At 34.3% G+C, this 15,123-nt stretch overlaps 1 protein-coding gene across 4 annotated transcripts in view; it reads right to left on the reverse strand.

Annotated features, from left to right (window-relative positions):
* LOC129794309 (T-box transcription factor TBX2b-like) overlaps positions 1-15,123 on the reverse strand; it is a 71,250-nt gene that overhangs the window by 38,274 nt on the left and 17,853 nt on the right. For all 4 annotated transcript variants that reach the window (XM_055835106.1, XM_055835105.1, XM_055835104.1 and 1 more), the window contains one exon: positions 14,258-14,414. In XM_055835106.1, coding sequence (XP_055691081.1) covers positions 14,258-14,400 — 143 coding nt within the window. In that variant the 5' untranslated portion in view covers positions 14,401-14,414. The remainder of the gene's footprint in view (positions 1-14,257; positions 14,415-15,123) is intronic.

The following is a 15,123-nucleotide window of genomic DNA, read 5'->3' on the forward strand; positions in this document are numbered from 1 at the left end:
TCAAACCACAAAAGTCTCAAAATAAATTAATATTTCATAAATATGAGATTTTTGACGCCTTTTTCGATTAATCTCATTTAATCTTAAATGGATTCTGAGTATTTAAAAGGAGAAATTTAACACTAAAATAATGTTTTTTCAAGCCGACTTTTTTAGCACAATGTGGGTGGGTTAGACTGGAAGAGAGCTCTCTTGGTTGGATGTATAGTTTAAATATTATAATGACCACAACGCTCATTTAGAGAATGTTGAGACTAATACGTGATTACATCCATACTGTCTCAATCCCTCACACATGGTGGACTAATTTAATGTGCTAATGCCAAATGAATGGGGGGATTAGGTGAAGAATATAAATAAAATTATTTAAGACGATCGTTAGCGCTCATTAATATTTCAACACGTAGGAATCACAAGAGGGCAAACTGAGAAGAAAAAAAAATAAAAGGAACTCACATCTCTTTTCGTGAAAACATATAAAAGAAGATCACCCACCGACGATCACCATTCACACTTTTTATAATGGGTTGCGAACTTTTTCACACACAAGACCTCATCGTCAGTGTGGTTTTATACCCCAACCATAATCCCAGACCTCATCTCCACAGAGAGAGAGAGAGGCTCAAACAGACATCACCGTGCACATCGTTATGATCGTCATTCCGTGATAATGCCGCTGAGCATGCAACTCACATTAGGCGTTTCCACGATCAGCACCAACAATCAGTCCACCAGCAAACATAGCCATAAACGCGCCATCATGGGCCAAAGGAGGTGAGCACATACTATATAGCAAAAAAAAAAAAAGAGAACAGAAGAGAAAACACCCAAGTTGTTGAATCTCTCGCGAAGGCAACCGCACACAGACCATAGTTACAAATATTATAAATTAGATATGAAATGATCCCTCCGTACAAATGATGAGTTTGTGTACGCAAAAGTACTTTAAAAACTTGATGAAAAAAAAAACACCTGAGAATGTACAAAAAAAGCTCCACACTTAAATATTATTAACGCGAGGTGATGAGGATGAAAATACAATAAAATTAACATGCTTGTTAGCATTCTCACCCGTAAGGAACAACAAAAAAAAAAGCGACATTATGGCACCAAACAGACGGTTTCTATTGAAGAAATGATAGCAATTCCATCGAGCCCGAAAAAAATCCATTTATGTGGAGAGATTTCAAATCAACAAATGGGCTAAAATAGCAGAGAGATCCCTAAATGGGCAGGTAAGGTTTAGAATTGAAATTAATATTTGTTTGAGTTTTTATTTGATGAAAAAACAAAAAAAGGTCCTAAATAGGGGATGAAATGTGAGACAGGGGGTGAAACATATGTACATAACTCTGGACCAAATATAGATTCATACTTCATCAAAGAATGCTTGATTTTTTTAAAATATTAATTTTTCTTTCACACGCACGTATGCAGTAATTTTAAATATTTATTTTTAAATTATAGTATATAGATGCATTAAATAGGAAGATGATATCTTTGGCAAAATAAAAAAAAAACGAGTAGATAATTACGTGTGAGGTGCAAAAGATATTGCGAGAAAGATATTATATGTATGAAAAGTGACGATAAATTAGCATGAAAATTTTCATTACCCCGTCCACTGTAGCGTTGAAGTCTTTCGTTTATTGTGAGAGATTATCTTCTAAATGAACTCGTCTGAGAGGATATTAGCTGTTGTTGAGCAAATGTATAATTTCCCTCGCAATGGTTTGACTTTATGAAGAAATTACAACTTTGCCCTTGCTTCGCGTATTTTGCTACACAAGCCAACAATTCGCGCTTAACAAAATAAGTTCAATTGGATGAGTGGTGGAGTGAATGTGTTTTACGATGGAAAAACTTCATATAAATTCCCCAACAAATGGCAATTATGTAATTCGTTATTGAATCTCAAACGCGAAACGAATGTATGTGTCTGCTGGGGTCAGATCATTTTCCTGAATGGGTAGGATTGTGCGCACAAGCACACGGAATAATATATCCTCAGGTCGATTATGAGCTTAGAGAAGCATTTCGTCTCCTCCTTTTGGTATTTTCTCCATCTCATGCACTACACTCTCAAGAGCAGTTCCGGCCTGCAACTGTTCCATTCGAGAAATTTATATCATCTCCCCCTAAGTGGGAGACCACCATGTAATTTCATAAACCAACAACAAAAACAAAAAAGAAAAAAAACAACCATCCAACTACCACTCATTTCATCAAACATATAATTTTATCGTTCCATTTCTCAGATGGACCCCATCATACTGCAAACATTTTGCGCGCTTTTGGACCTCAATGATGTTGAGGTTTTTGGCGTAGAGTGAGGAATAAAAGGTTGTGATGTTTGACGCTGCCCTGGCGCTTCGTGTGCCTCCTCTTTCTCTTTTCCTCATCTTCTTTCTTTTCATATTTTTCGTTATACTTTTCCTATATTTGTATGTATGTATGTTTAAGCAAAGCATAATTCTCTATGTAAATTTATGCGGAATGAAGCGAACCCTCCGAGGAGATATGAAAAAAAAATCACATTCAACTGTACGCCACATGAAGAACAAGACGGTGATTTTGATGAAGATCTACCGGAGAAGAGTTAGGAGGAATTGAGCGAAAAATAAAACAGAGTTAACCATCCGCCAAAGTGGTTATCGTTGACTCTTCAAGATTACAATTTATTGTTGAATGTCCGCGCTTATTGTCGCTCTGTGGGGCCCAATTTTGAAACTATCTGAAGGACATTTTGTATTTGAGTATTTTATTTTTGTGCACATTTCTTCTTATATGTCGTTGATGATTTTTTTTCTTCTACACCAGCTGCTTTAGCTAAATCAACAGAAAACAGTTGGTGTGCTGAACTTAATCATTTTGTCCATTTATATTTGGTTTAATCATTATATGTGTAGAAAATTTAATTATAAATGAATTATAGTGTTGGAAAGCACAGATAAGAAAGGAGACTATTCATTTTACTATATGTTTCTCATAAGTTAATTTAAAGATTTATTCTAAAGTTTTGGGATACAATAGGGTGAGGTTTACGCGTTCTTGAGTATTTTTAATCTGGTATTTTGCTTCCCTTTAAAGTTTTTCTTTTGAAAAAGAATTTGATAAAAATAAAAGTGAATATGATCCTTTTATTTAAAGAAATTCTAAACTAAAAATCACTGAGAAAAAAAAAACAATAATTCACTAAAAAATAAATTCCTTTTATAGAATTTCCTTGCAAAAGTTAATAATTTATTAAGTCAATTGCAATTGACAATCATTCAGCGGGTATAACATCTCACAGAGCAAACACCATCAATTTCAACACGTGAAATAGCCAAAGAGATCGGTGCTTGAGTAATTACTTTAGTAGAGCCTCTGCCAATCACCTTTAAGTCTCTCTCATATTATGAATCAAAAGCAATTGAATGTCTCGCCACTATATAATTTATTGATCACCTCTTTTAATTGCAATTCAAGCCGCTTGTTTGAATGGGAAGACAATAAATGTGATCATTCAGCATTTTGATGTCTCACCTGCAGTGACTTTAATTGTTTCTTATACAAAACACCCAAAGACTTCTTCTTCTTCAACTCTAAAATGGACAGAGAAATATATACTTCCAATTGCGAGAACATATTTTTAAGGAAAGAAGAAAAAAAGTAGAGAGGGAACAAATCAATTTCATTAGTGCAATCAAAGAGACAAGAACATGATTTTGGACGTAAGGAAAAGTCTTGTTTTAGCCAATTTAATTGGCCACTCAACAGAAATAATGGAGAGAAGGGGGGTTTGGTTGGTTTTGAAGACGAAAAAAAAATTGATTAGGACTCCTTATAGAATCATTAGGCAATTAATTATGTAGTTAAGTTCTCAAGCGCCGAGGAAATTTTTAAATTTCAACGGGCGACATTAAAATTTATTATGTTCTTGTGGTGGATATTTTCGGGGAAAGACATCACCGCGTGGTCTCTTGTGAGCCAAAATTCTTCATAGATAGGAAAACCATAATATGTACCTATAGAATATTCGGTTGATGCACCTGAATAAACAAAACGAAAAGTATATTGGAAAAAAATACGAATCCAACCACGTTTAAAGTCCTTTTGAGTTATAATATTTCTTCCAGTTTAAAACAAAATTAAATTCTTTGGTATAAGGTGACTTCACGACGCATTTCATCGAGCCTTTTAATTTACAATTCTTGTTGACTTTTTATTGAACAACTTAAAGGTATAAATAGTGTAGGTATTGGAATGGGTCATCCAATGAGAAATAGGTATCACAAACTTTTGTGAAAGCTTTTGAAATGAATAAACTTTTCAGAAGAACTTTCTATGCCGTGAGCCTTATGTATAATGCTTCAAATTATTTGCTAAAGAAATAATAAGTTTAATTAATTTTCATTAATTGTGGAAAATAAGTTTTTGAAAAAAAAACCCTTTTTGGTTGTATTTCATACAAAATGACTCAAATGGTTCATAACGCACTCTTCTCAATATTCCTCCAGTGGGCAACATCCGCAGTAAATTTATCTACGTGTGCTGCAACATAAAACTAGTGGTCAATGATTGGGAATTAATGCTATCGTCTTCCCATATCAAATGATGGGATTTTCTGGCCTCCCAGGCGCTTCTTTGGTCGTGTTGTTGTATTTTTAATTGGCGCGAAATGTGAAGTTTCTGCATTCTAAATTGACTGATTATTTCGTTAAGTTGCGCCGATTGTGCTTTGAAGATTGCGATTCATGCATAAAATTACAATTTTTGATCCGATGCTATACATTAAAATACTATAAATAGTATAGAAAAAAGCCCCCGTGACCAAAAGTCCAATAGCCAACATAATCCGATTGTTCTGCCGTGTGGCACATGGAGGAGCTACTTCCACACACACAAAAAAAATAAAACAAGAAAGATATAAATACTATAAATTAATCATTTGCACTCATTATCTCATTCAAAATGCTTTCATTCAACTTCTTTTTTTACACCCAACAATCACACACACAAGAACTAGTTCTCAATCAAAGCTCATAAAAGAGACGAAGGAAAATTTTGTTGTAAAAGAATTTTCATTTCCAAAATGTCTTAAAGACTCTTCTTTTTTTCATCTGTGCTTCGTCTCTCCGGGTTATTGCTTCTTAAATGTGAATTAATTGTTGCGTGCATCTGAACAATTTTGTGAGTTGAGAAAGAGAGGAGTTCTTTCCATGGTAGGAATTGAAACTCAAATTAAATAGTAGATTTTTGATAACATTTTGATTATATGGTATGCCATTCGGTGTTTCCCTCCTCTTGCTCTCGTTTTTTTGTGATAGTTAAGGTGGCCCAACCCGTGATGCTCATGAACTAGGAAGTGATTACCGTAACAACTTTTCAACACATTTCATCAGAGTGCTGTTGATGATACAACTTATGCCACTTTATTGATGTTTCAGTTAAGGAGATCTTTTTGTTTTTTTTTTTCTTAGAGTTTTTTTTTATGTATATTGTCCTTTTCAACATTCATGAATTTTTTAATTTACCCTTTATTCCTGCATGTACCCCTCAGAGATCCAAGCGAGCTTAATTACGTATGTGCTTTATTCTTTACATACTCCATCACAGTTTGCTTTTTTTTACACTAAAAGCTCTGGCAGAGCTTTCAATTTACTTTCAATGAATCATTATTATTATTTTCATGTATTTTATTCCCATTTTTTTTCTTCAACATTTAGGTGTCAATGCAATAAATTTTATTGACCCAAATGCATTTTATGCTGCACTCCCAAGAGAGAATTCTTCCACAAGAAAATCTACATAAATTAAATACTCTCCACTATGTGTTAAGATGCGTGAAAAAACACAAGTTGTAATTTTTGCTGCGATGGATGAGAGGCGAAATGCGTCAAAAAGTACGGGATAGGGCTAGAAAAATTCTTCGAGTCACATATCATATGGGTATGATGTTGGAATAAATTTTTTGGTGCGAAGAACCTCTAGAGCAGAAGGTTCCCAAATGATGGCGGCACACTGTGTGGACCAACTAAACGGACTATTGTCTCAGAACCACAGGAGGTCCTGGCGCCAAGTGCCATCATCGAAAGACTGCCCTTCTTTTTTTTCCACTCTCTCTCTCTATAAACCAACATTACACACTCTTGGGTGCTTCCACGGGCACGTAGAATCATGGACTGATGACGGACGAGCCGAGTGGGAAATGTATCATAAAAATGGGTGTTTTTTTTCGGACAGACAAGTGCCAAAGGTCGTCTCTGCTTTTATGGCTCATCATTTTGGATCAAAAACTCAACTTGGCGTGAGATGATGGAATAGATTCCAGAGATTTCACTTTTTTTTTCTTCCTCGTTGTCATGTGAAAATTCTTAGCATTTCTTCGCATATTCTATGTATAGGTATCATTGAATTCCCATCGTGCAGTGAATTCAGCCCCCAACATCCCATAACAAATGCAATCCCGAAAAAAAAAGTCATGCCCTTCCCGTTGAGATCATCGCACGTACAATCGATAGAGAATCTGACCGCTGTAATTATTCCATATAGCATAATTTATGTGGCAATGGAAAAATGCCTTTCGATGCTTTTATGCAATGTTGGCGCGATGCTGTGGTCTCACCTCTCACGAGAGAAACCCAAACAGGAGGAGACGTACTCATTTTTTTCTCTGTCTTCATTTCGAAATTGAGTGAAATATTAAATAATTACAGGTTCACTTGTATAACCCACAGAAACTATAATATAATTTTTATACCTGATCCCAAATTAGTAGTTTTTTTTTTTTAGCTTGTTTAGAGACATGCGACTAAAGCTCAATTATCTAAAATACAATATTTTTAACCGTCAGAGATTAATTAATTGGAGGTATATAATCTAAAGCAGAAGCATGTAATGTGGGTTAATATGATTCTTCTTTTTATTCTAATTGAGAATTTTCCTTAAAATTTTTTTTTAATAGGAATGTCTTATTGGAATAAATATTTTTCTTGAAAAACACATAAGAAAAATTTTATCCTTTTAAAATAAATGTGTTCTTTAATGGGATTACAGTACAGGTCCACATCTAAGAATAATGGGATGTACTACTCTCGCACATTAAAACTAAGATTCTTAGATGTGAACCTCTACTGTATAAGATAGTTAATAATTTTTTTTTACCAGAAAGAATGTTCAAAATTTCATTCACAAGAATAATTTGTGTCTTTTCACAAAATCCTCAATAAAAATTTATAGCTTCAAAAATATTTAGCTAAAATAGGTACTAACACATATATATTTTCCGGGTAATTCCGGTAAACCCACAATGTCATGTCCTTTTGCCATATGCTCTAAAATATTGCGACTACATACTCCCTTTTTCTTCCCTTGCGATTCTAATCAATGAGGTATCACTTCTTCTGGACCATTTTAAATGCGGGAAGTCTTTTGTATTTTCAGGAGACACCATCAAGATAGTATGCCTTACTCGCTGCTTTATTGTTAAGCGAGGGAGTGTCCGTGTGAGGATTGAGAAAGGGAAACACTTGGGTTTTGAGGGTGAAAAGTCCTGTAGCTATGTCACCTGACGCAATTTCGTGTCGCCACCTTGTCACTCCCCATTGTGTGCCGGTGTGTTTGGTGTGTGTTGTTGCTCATGGTGTTTTATTGCACACAACTGAGCTTCACGGAGGCACCTTTTTTGGGGTATAAGGAATAACATAACAAAAAATACTCTTCTGTGTGCACCTTGCTTTCTGAATGTATCCAGAAGGATGCAAAAGGGGATGAAAAATCCATAGCATTTTGTTGCGATTTATGAGTTTCTTCATTTGCACTGTGTGCACATCCCCGCAGCTTTTATGGGTCACCTTTTCTTCATGTGTGTAACAAAATTTGTGTTAAAAACATCCATTGCAAATGCCGCCAAATTCATTCCTTTGTTCTTCTTGCGTCCGTTTTTTTTTTCTTTTACAAAAAGGATCTCCTTACTTCGGTGGGACATAATCTCAAATACTATATCTCCATCAAAATCTCATGCCGCAAAGTTAAAAAAAAAACTTTTGAGAACATAAAGTATTTGGGAATTTACTTTACTTCCGTTGCTGCTGTCGATGTTTGGAAAAATTGCTCTACACCACATAATGAAAGTCTTTTTCGATGATCGATAAATCTCTCCACATAAGCACGGTTTATAAGAAGCAGCAAAAGAAAAAAAATGCTTGAATGGAGCTTCTCTCACTTTGTTATCAATTATACTCTCAATGGGAGGAAGAAGTTCATCAACGAGCGAAGCTGTGTGTGGCTGTCCATTAACAATTAAGCTGGGAAAAGACGTCCATGGGCCCCGAAGATGGAGGCATTACCCATCATCATCAAAAAGTCCCATAAGGCAAATAACAGCGCACACCGTGGAGATGTCCATTTGTGAAGGTGTTTCCAAAATGTGCGATCCATCGGGCTCAGACTCAGAGCACTGTGTGGTGGCTTTTTGGTGTAGGTATTATATTCCTCCACATCACAAGATACTTTTTGGTTTGTGTTAATTAATTAAAAAGGTTATGTTGATGATTCCGTGAAAGTTTTCAATTAACAAATTCCGTGGGAACATTTGTGGCGCGATGTGTGTCCTATCACCTGAATGAATGGTGTTTCGTGGGTAATTATCATAAATAATCGTCGTCGCCACATTATTGTGGGGCCAAGAGGTGACTTCTTCTTCTTCTCCTAGCTCTTTTTTTTTTTTAACTTGGGCGGTTGCTGCTGGGTGATAAAAGCTCACACATAGGGATACCCCCATGCACCACTTCACTATATGCTCCCCGTGAGAGGCAATTTTTATAGTTCTGAACAACAACAAAAAATCTCGTCCCCAAATTTGATTACACACATCACGAGACATCTCGCCAAATTCAAATCTCTTCTCGTTTTTTTTTATTATCATCTACCTTTTCTTTATGACTTTGCCTCGGTGACCCATCGTTCATCCAAAAGAAGCAAATTCACAGATTTTTATAGCTCCCCGCATCTTTGTCTCCTCATGGAGTATTTTTTTTAATTCAGTCTAAAAATCTATAAAATATAGCTCTGTTAGAACACCCATGAAAAAAAAAATGACCCACCACTAGTTCACGACATTTCAATCAAAGAAAGAAATTTCTTCTTCTCCCGAGACCTTGTCCTCATTATCAATTCATTTTCTCCTGGGAGAGCCATTTAATTTTAATTAATAACGACTAGGAGTGGTGTTTGTATGAACATTATATGTATATTTTTTCTCTCTCTGTTTCATCCCATAATATGTATGTAGAGAGACATGATGGGAGCCTTTCTTTTCAAGAACTTTGTCTTTCTTCTTCATTACAATGTAATTTTCCTTAAATTGATCTTTGCATAAAACTGTGAATTCTAGGATTATTTTATGAGAAGGATTTCTCATGTTTTGATGGCTTAATTTCAGCCTTTAATAGTTAAAAAAGTAAGGGAAAAATGGAAAAAATATATTCAACAATATCCTTATATTTTATTACATTTAAATTTTGATTTTATTAACTCATTTTGTTCATAAATTGTTTATGTAAAACTCTTACCGATTCCAATTAGAAATCGTTTAAAAAAGGAAATATTTTTTATTCAAACTTTAAAGGATTTCAAACGATTTTTGGGTTGTTTGATTAAATACCTAATTCTTTGTCTTTTCTTTACCAATAATGTGAATTTAAATTTTGATAAAGAAACTACCAAACACATTCCTCTAAATGACCACACATAATTATAATTCATTTCCTTTTAGGAAAAAAAGAGAAACACCTTCAACTTCTTCAGTGTGCCACGCACAGTTTGTGTTAAAATTCGCGCGGAAAATGGTGGAAATTCCCACACAGAATCAAACCTACGGATATTTGCTGATGTGCAAATTGAGAAATACCTACATATGTATATTTAATTTCTCCATGAGAAGAAAAAAATTAAAAAAAAAACGGCGGCAGAGAGAAAGAAGCTCAACACTGGGTGGCGCGCTATTATACGTGCAAATTAATGCTAATTGGTAATTCCTTGATATTGTATTGAAAGTTGTGAAAACAGCAAGTGTTTCCTATTTGTTTTTGACACTCTGTCCAAAATGCTATGTGTATTTGCGCAGCAGCAAGTATAATAAATAAATTTCACCATTTTGCGCTTACACTTCATGCTGTAATTGATGTTTTATAATTTAAAATTAAATTGCCACTCTTTTCACGGTTTCACACCAATTTCCTTTTTTTTTGGATAAATTTGTGTTTATTATTACACACCGCACCATATATATTTTTTAATAAAGGCACTAATTTTCTGGCTAATTTGTGTGGTATGTGTGTGTGCGTGCATTCCTTTCAGAAGGAAAATATATATTAAAAAAAATTTAATTCAATTTTCTTTCTGAAGAAAACTAATTATTTTTTTTCTTTACGAAATTATTGTGATAATTTGGAGATCACGAAAAAAATTAAAATAAAAATTTTAATTCTTCTGGGAAAAAGTTCCTCAAAATAAATTCCCATAGCAATATAGAAGCTGTTAAGCGTAATTTTCACTCACAGAGAGAAAAATGTCCTAATTTAAGGGGAAATATACAGTTAATTAAATTTAGAACGAAAATGGCAAATAATTCTCAGTTTATTAGATAGTTTTTTTAGCACCCAAATGTTTTTTTTCCTGTAAAGTTAATTTACAGCAAATCAATCCTAAATTCACGTGACAATGTTTTCTTTTAGGTAAAGTAAAATGTTCAAATGGAAATTTAAAAATAACTTTATTAAGTTTATTGAAATGTTCTGTCTTTTTTTTCCTAATAGGTAAAATAGAAATGCAAATTTTTGGACACATTTTAAAACATTTTTTGTGTCTCTTGGAACTTTAATAAAGTCATGCAAAAATCATGCAATGTTCAAGTCGTTTAAATTCAAATTCAGCTGATATGTACATATAATGCCAGGAAGCGCGCCATATCGACTTGTTAATTTAATTACAATCACGATAGGAATAAATTCTATTTTCGTGTTTATGAAATTTTAAGATAAATCTTTTTTGCAAACAACTCTTCTTTGTATAGATATTTCTGTGAGTTTACATAGCAATGAAATTCATTTATCAGGGCGCCACACTTTTGGAGCAAAATCTCACTTTGGGGATTGTATACAGTGGATACCCGTAGGGTAGCCTGATTGTTTAATGCGTATATAGTGTCTCATATAAAGAGAAGTAACAGAAGTAAAATTGATTTTTTTCTTTCTTATTTGGAAATTCATTTAATTAAAAAAAAAAAAAGATTTTTTCGATGATTTTAGAAAAGAGATTAAAAATGAATTTGCAGAAACTACTTAAAAAAAATACTTTTCAGGAAAATTCTAGATAGAAAGGAAGAGAAAAGGATTAAATCCAAAAAGCAGAAGGAAAACTTCTGGGAGTTACACATCTGCTCCATTCTAAAGCACTTTATCACATTGCTCTGTTAACCTTCCCCTCCTCCCTATGCCCCAGAGATTGATGATGGAGTGTTATGCCGAGGGGTTTAAGAAAAAAAAAGAAAGATGCAAAAGGAAGACCATCTCGCGAAAAGGAAACTCCCCTTTTTTGTGTGTGATAAAAATCAATTTCTCGCAGTTCTTCCACGCTAATAAATACATTCACGGGGCTCCACGGAGTTGGGTTAACACGAGCGATTGAAGCGTAGAACAAATGAGAAGACCCCTCAACGGATCCCATGAGCCAACACAATCGAGGACAATCAGAGGGCGGATGAAGCTCTCATGCTGTAGCAATGCAGAAAAGTTAAAGAAGGAAGGAAGAAGAAAAAAAAAAAACCCTTGGCACCAGCCAACGGAAGATGCGGGGCAGAAAGAGTGAAGAATTGAGCAAAATCTCCAGACTTCTTAAATTATATTATTTCACTTTATGACGTCCTCGCGCAGTTCTCCCATTCGCATTCGGGGCTCACCAGAGTTCCTCGCACAATTTTTAACAAGCGCCAGGGAATAAATCGTAATCTCTGGAAGAGAGAGAGAGATGTGCAAACAATGCTGGCGCCTTGTTCGCATTCCCTTTTGCCAGTCTTCGGGGCTTCTCTCTTTTCTCAACATACTACATTAATTCCAGCATGACTCCACTACATGTTGGTTGCACATTGGATATTGCCTTTAGGACTTGGCGGTCCCTACAATGATGTGGTCATTCGTTGGGGCCACCACGTCGCCTCAAACGGTGGAGAATTGGAGCCTCTGTAATCGTCATTGTATGCGGATAAATTGTTTGTGTACACAAGGGCCCGGCGATGGGCATGGACATGCAAAAAAATACGATTAAACATACCAAAAAGAACCAAATAAAAGAAAAAAGAGGAAAGATATGAAGTCGTCATCATCAGGAAGTGATTTTTTACACATTGCACAAATTGCAAAATTGCACACAAAAAGACGCCAATTGTGCGGTTGAGGGCACATCTTCTTGTGAGTGAGGGGAATAGGATGATTCCAAGACGTGAAATGACTTTCTGCCTTTTGCTTTGCTTCGCAAAAATGTACATCAACAAAATTATTCTATTTTCTAATTTATCATAGAGCTTTTACAAACTTTTCGTTGAAGGAGGGAATTTTTCCAATGAAATTTCCAATGAGAAGAAGAAAAGTCAAATCAAGAGGAAAATAAAACGGTCCAACATCCCTGATTGATGGGTGATCATTGCCAATTGGCAAAGGGAAGAAGACAAAGTTAAGTAAATAAACACTCGCCCAGAAGAATTTGTTTCCTTTCCAAACACTTTAGCTTATCAGTCAACCATTTACATGAGACAACCATCATGTGGGTGTTTGAGAGAAGAAAAAAAAAGAAAAGGTTTTGAAGGGAATAAACCCATCGCATCACAACACTTTACTCAAATAACAAGCAAAAGAGAAAATAAATAGTAAATATTTTCACTATTTTCCTTTTTATAGGCCTCGCACAGAGAAGATAACCCACAAAATCTATTTGCATGTAAAATGTAACTTTGTATGGCAAGAATAGAGCGAAAAGAGAATTTACAATAAGCAAATAAACCATCAAGTGCTTTTTTCTCCATATTATTTATCAGTTTCACTTTTTTCCTCGACCTTCCCCGGAGTTTTCGTGAATTTTATCGCAATAATAGCAAAAAAAAAAAAGGATGATTAAATAGACGTCTTGAAGGGAGGGAAAATATATAAATATTTTTCTCGCTTTTAGGTCTATATGAAAAGTGACTTTTAGTGTTATCTTTTTGCGTGGTGATAGAACATATACAAATGAATTTGCTATAACATTTTTGGAATAATTCTTCCATTTATCTACACACATAGTAAAAGAAATAGAAATAGTTAGGTATATTTCACCACACTGCAAATACATTGAACTTCTAAGGCAAGGAAGTTCAAGGATATTTTCACCTTTTGGTTTTCAAAGGTGTTAAGAAACAAAGAGGAAGAAAGTATGAGTAGAAATATTGTGTGACAATTAAATGGATTTATTTTTAAAAAATAATATTCTGTATACTTGTTTTTTTTTTTAAATTTAATTCAAGAAAAAATTTAAAAGAACAGTGGATGTTCCAGGTTATACCAGGCGCATCCATTCATAAGAAAGAGATTTCTAAATTTTTTTTCCCAATATAAAATTCATTTTCAGGCTAATTTTTATCAAAAACTAAAAACTTTTTTCAACAGCTCCATTGAGGCAGAGTGCAGAGAAAAACAAACTAACTATAAATAGCCATATAATACCTACAAAAATTTCCTCAGTAGTGGGGCTTTCAGTGGGGTGGTGAAGAAAAGAAGAAAAAAAAAGGAAATTAAAGACTGGACTTTCCAGTTGAACTTTCACCCCTTTTTTTCGGAGAGAGGCATTTCGGAGGGGATTTTCTTTTGAGGGAGAATAAATAAGGTGTTGGTGATTCTCATTAATTTGATATTTTGAACAAACAATTGGGTATAAAAGCGAGGAAAGCCCACCCCGTGGAAAGTTTCATTCCTCGCCCTTTAATTAGGGTTGAAAGTAAAATACAAAAAAAAAAACAATGAAGAAGTAAAGCAAGTGCTGTCCAAACAGTAATTCATTTAAATTTAGGTGAAGTCTTTAACAAAAAAAAAAGCCCTTCCCGTGGATTTTTTTCTTTTTCTCAATAATTTATCGCTCAAAAATTCATAAAGAAGAATCCCTTTTGAAACGAAAAAAAACTTCATCTATGCTGTGTTGAAATTCACAGAAATAAAGGGGGAAAATGGAAGAAAAACTAACATACCTGCCACTCTTTGTGATGATCATTTCTGTGCCGTGGGGTGCAAAACTGCTCCACATGTCGTAGTTCTGAAGTTTCGCCTCGATGCCAGTCAATGTAAATGCCGGCGGTAGAAAATGCCTGGAAGGCGGTGGCACCGGTAACATGGTTGGATATGGATCTAGAGTGATTGAAAAAATTTAGTTAGAATTTGAATTTTCCAGAAATTTCTTCAACAACATTAATTTGAATTTATTGAAAGATATTCTCTGTGAAGCTTTAAAGTTTTAAATTAAAATGAGAAATGAGAATGTTTTCTATGTCAACAAGAATAGAGCTTTCTTTCTAATTCTTTTAAAAATCTATTATGAAAAGCTCAGGCAATAATAAATCATTTATCTTTACATTCAACCATTTAAATCAAACTTTTAAGATCAATTTGAATAAATTTTCAACAATTTTTGTTGTTGTTGAAGAAATCCACCCTCTGAACAAAATAAATTAATGCATCGTGGACATTCATTGTATTATTGTAAATTAAATATATTTACCAATCAAATTGTGATATTTCACAAAACACCTCCTGTCTCTTTATTATTGTATATATAGCTAAAAACTGTTGACACAAGTAATATTGAGAATAACAAGACAAGGGTATTAATTAAATTTTCTCCCTCATCCCCAAATTGACATGGTGAGAAATTGTCGCACTGTCCAATTGCGCACGGACTCTCAAAATATATACCTACCTATGGAAAATGATAAATATTATGCTATACAGCAATGGGACAAGGAAGAAAATAAATGGCAAAACATATTGAGAAATTCATGTGAATAAATATTAAATGATCTGCATCATTAATAACGAGCTCCCCAACGAAAATGAGCAA

This window comes from Lutzomyia longipalpis, chromosome 3 (genome assembly GCF_024334085.1).
Source record: "Lutzomyia longipalpis isolate SR_M1_2022 chromosome 3, ASM2433408v1".
Taxonomy (NCBI): domain Eukaryota; kingdom Metazoa; phylum Arthropoda; class Insecta; order Diptera; family Psychodidae; genus Lutzomyia; species Lutzomyia longipalpis.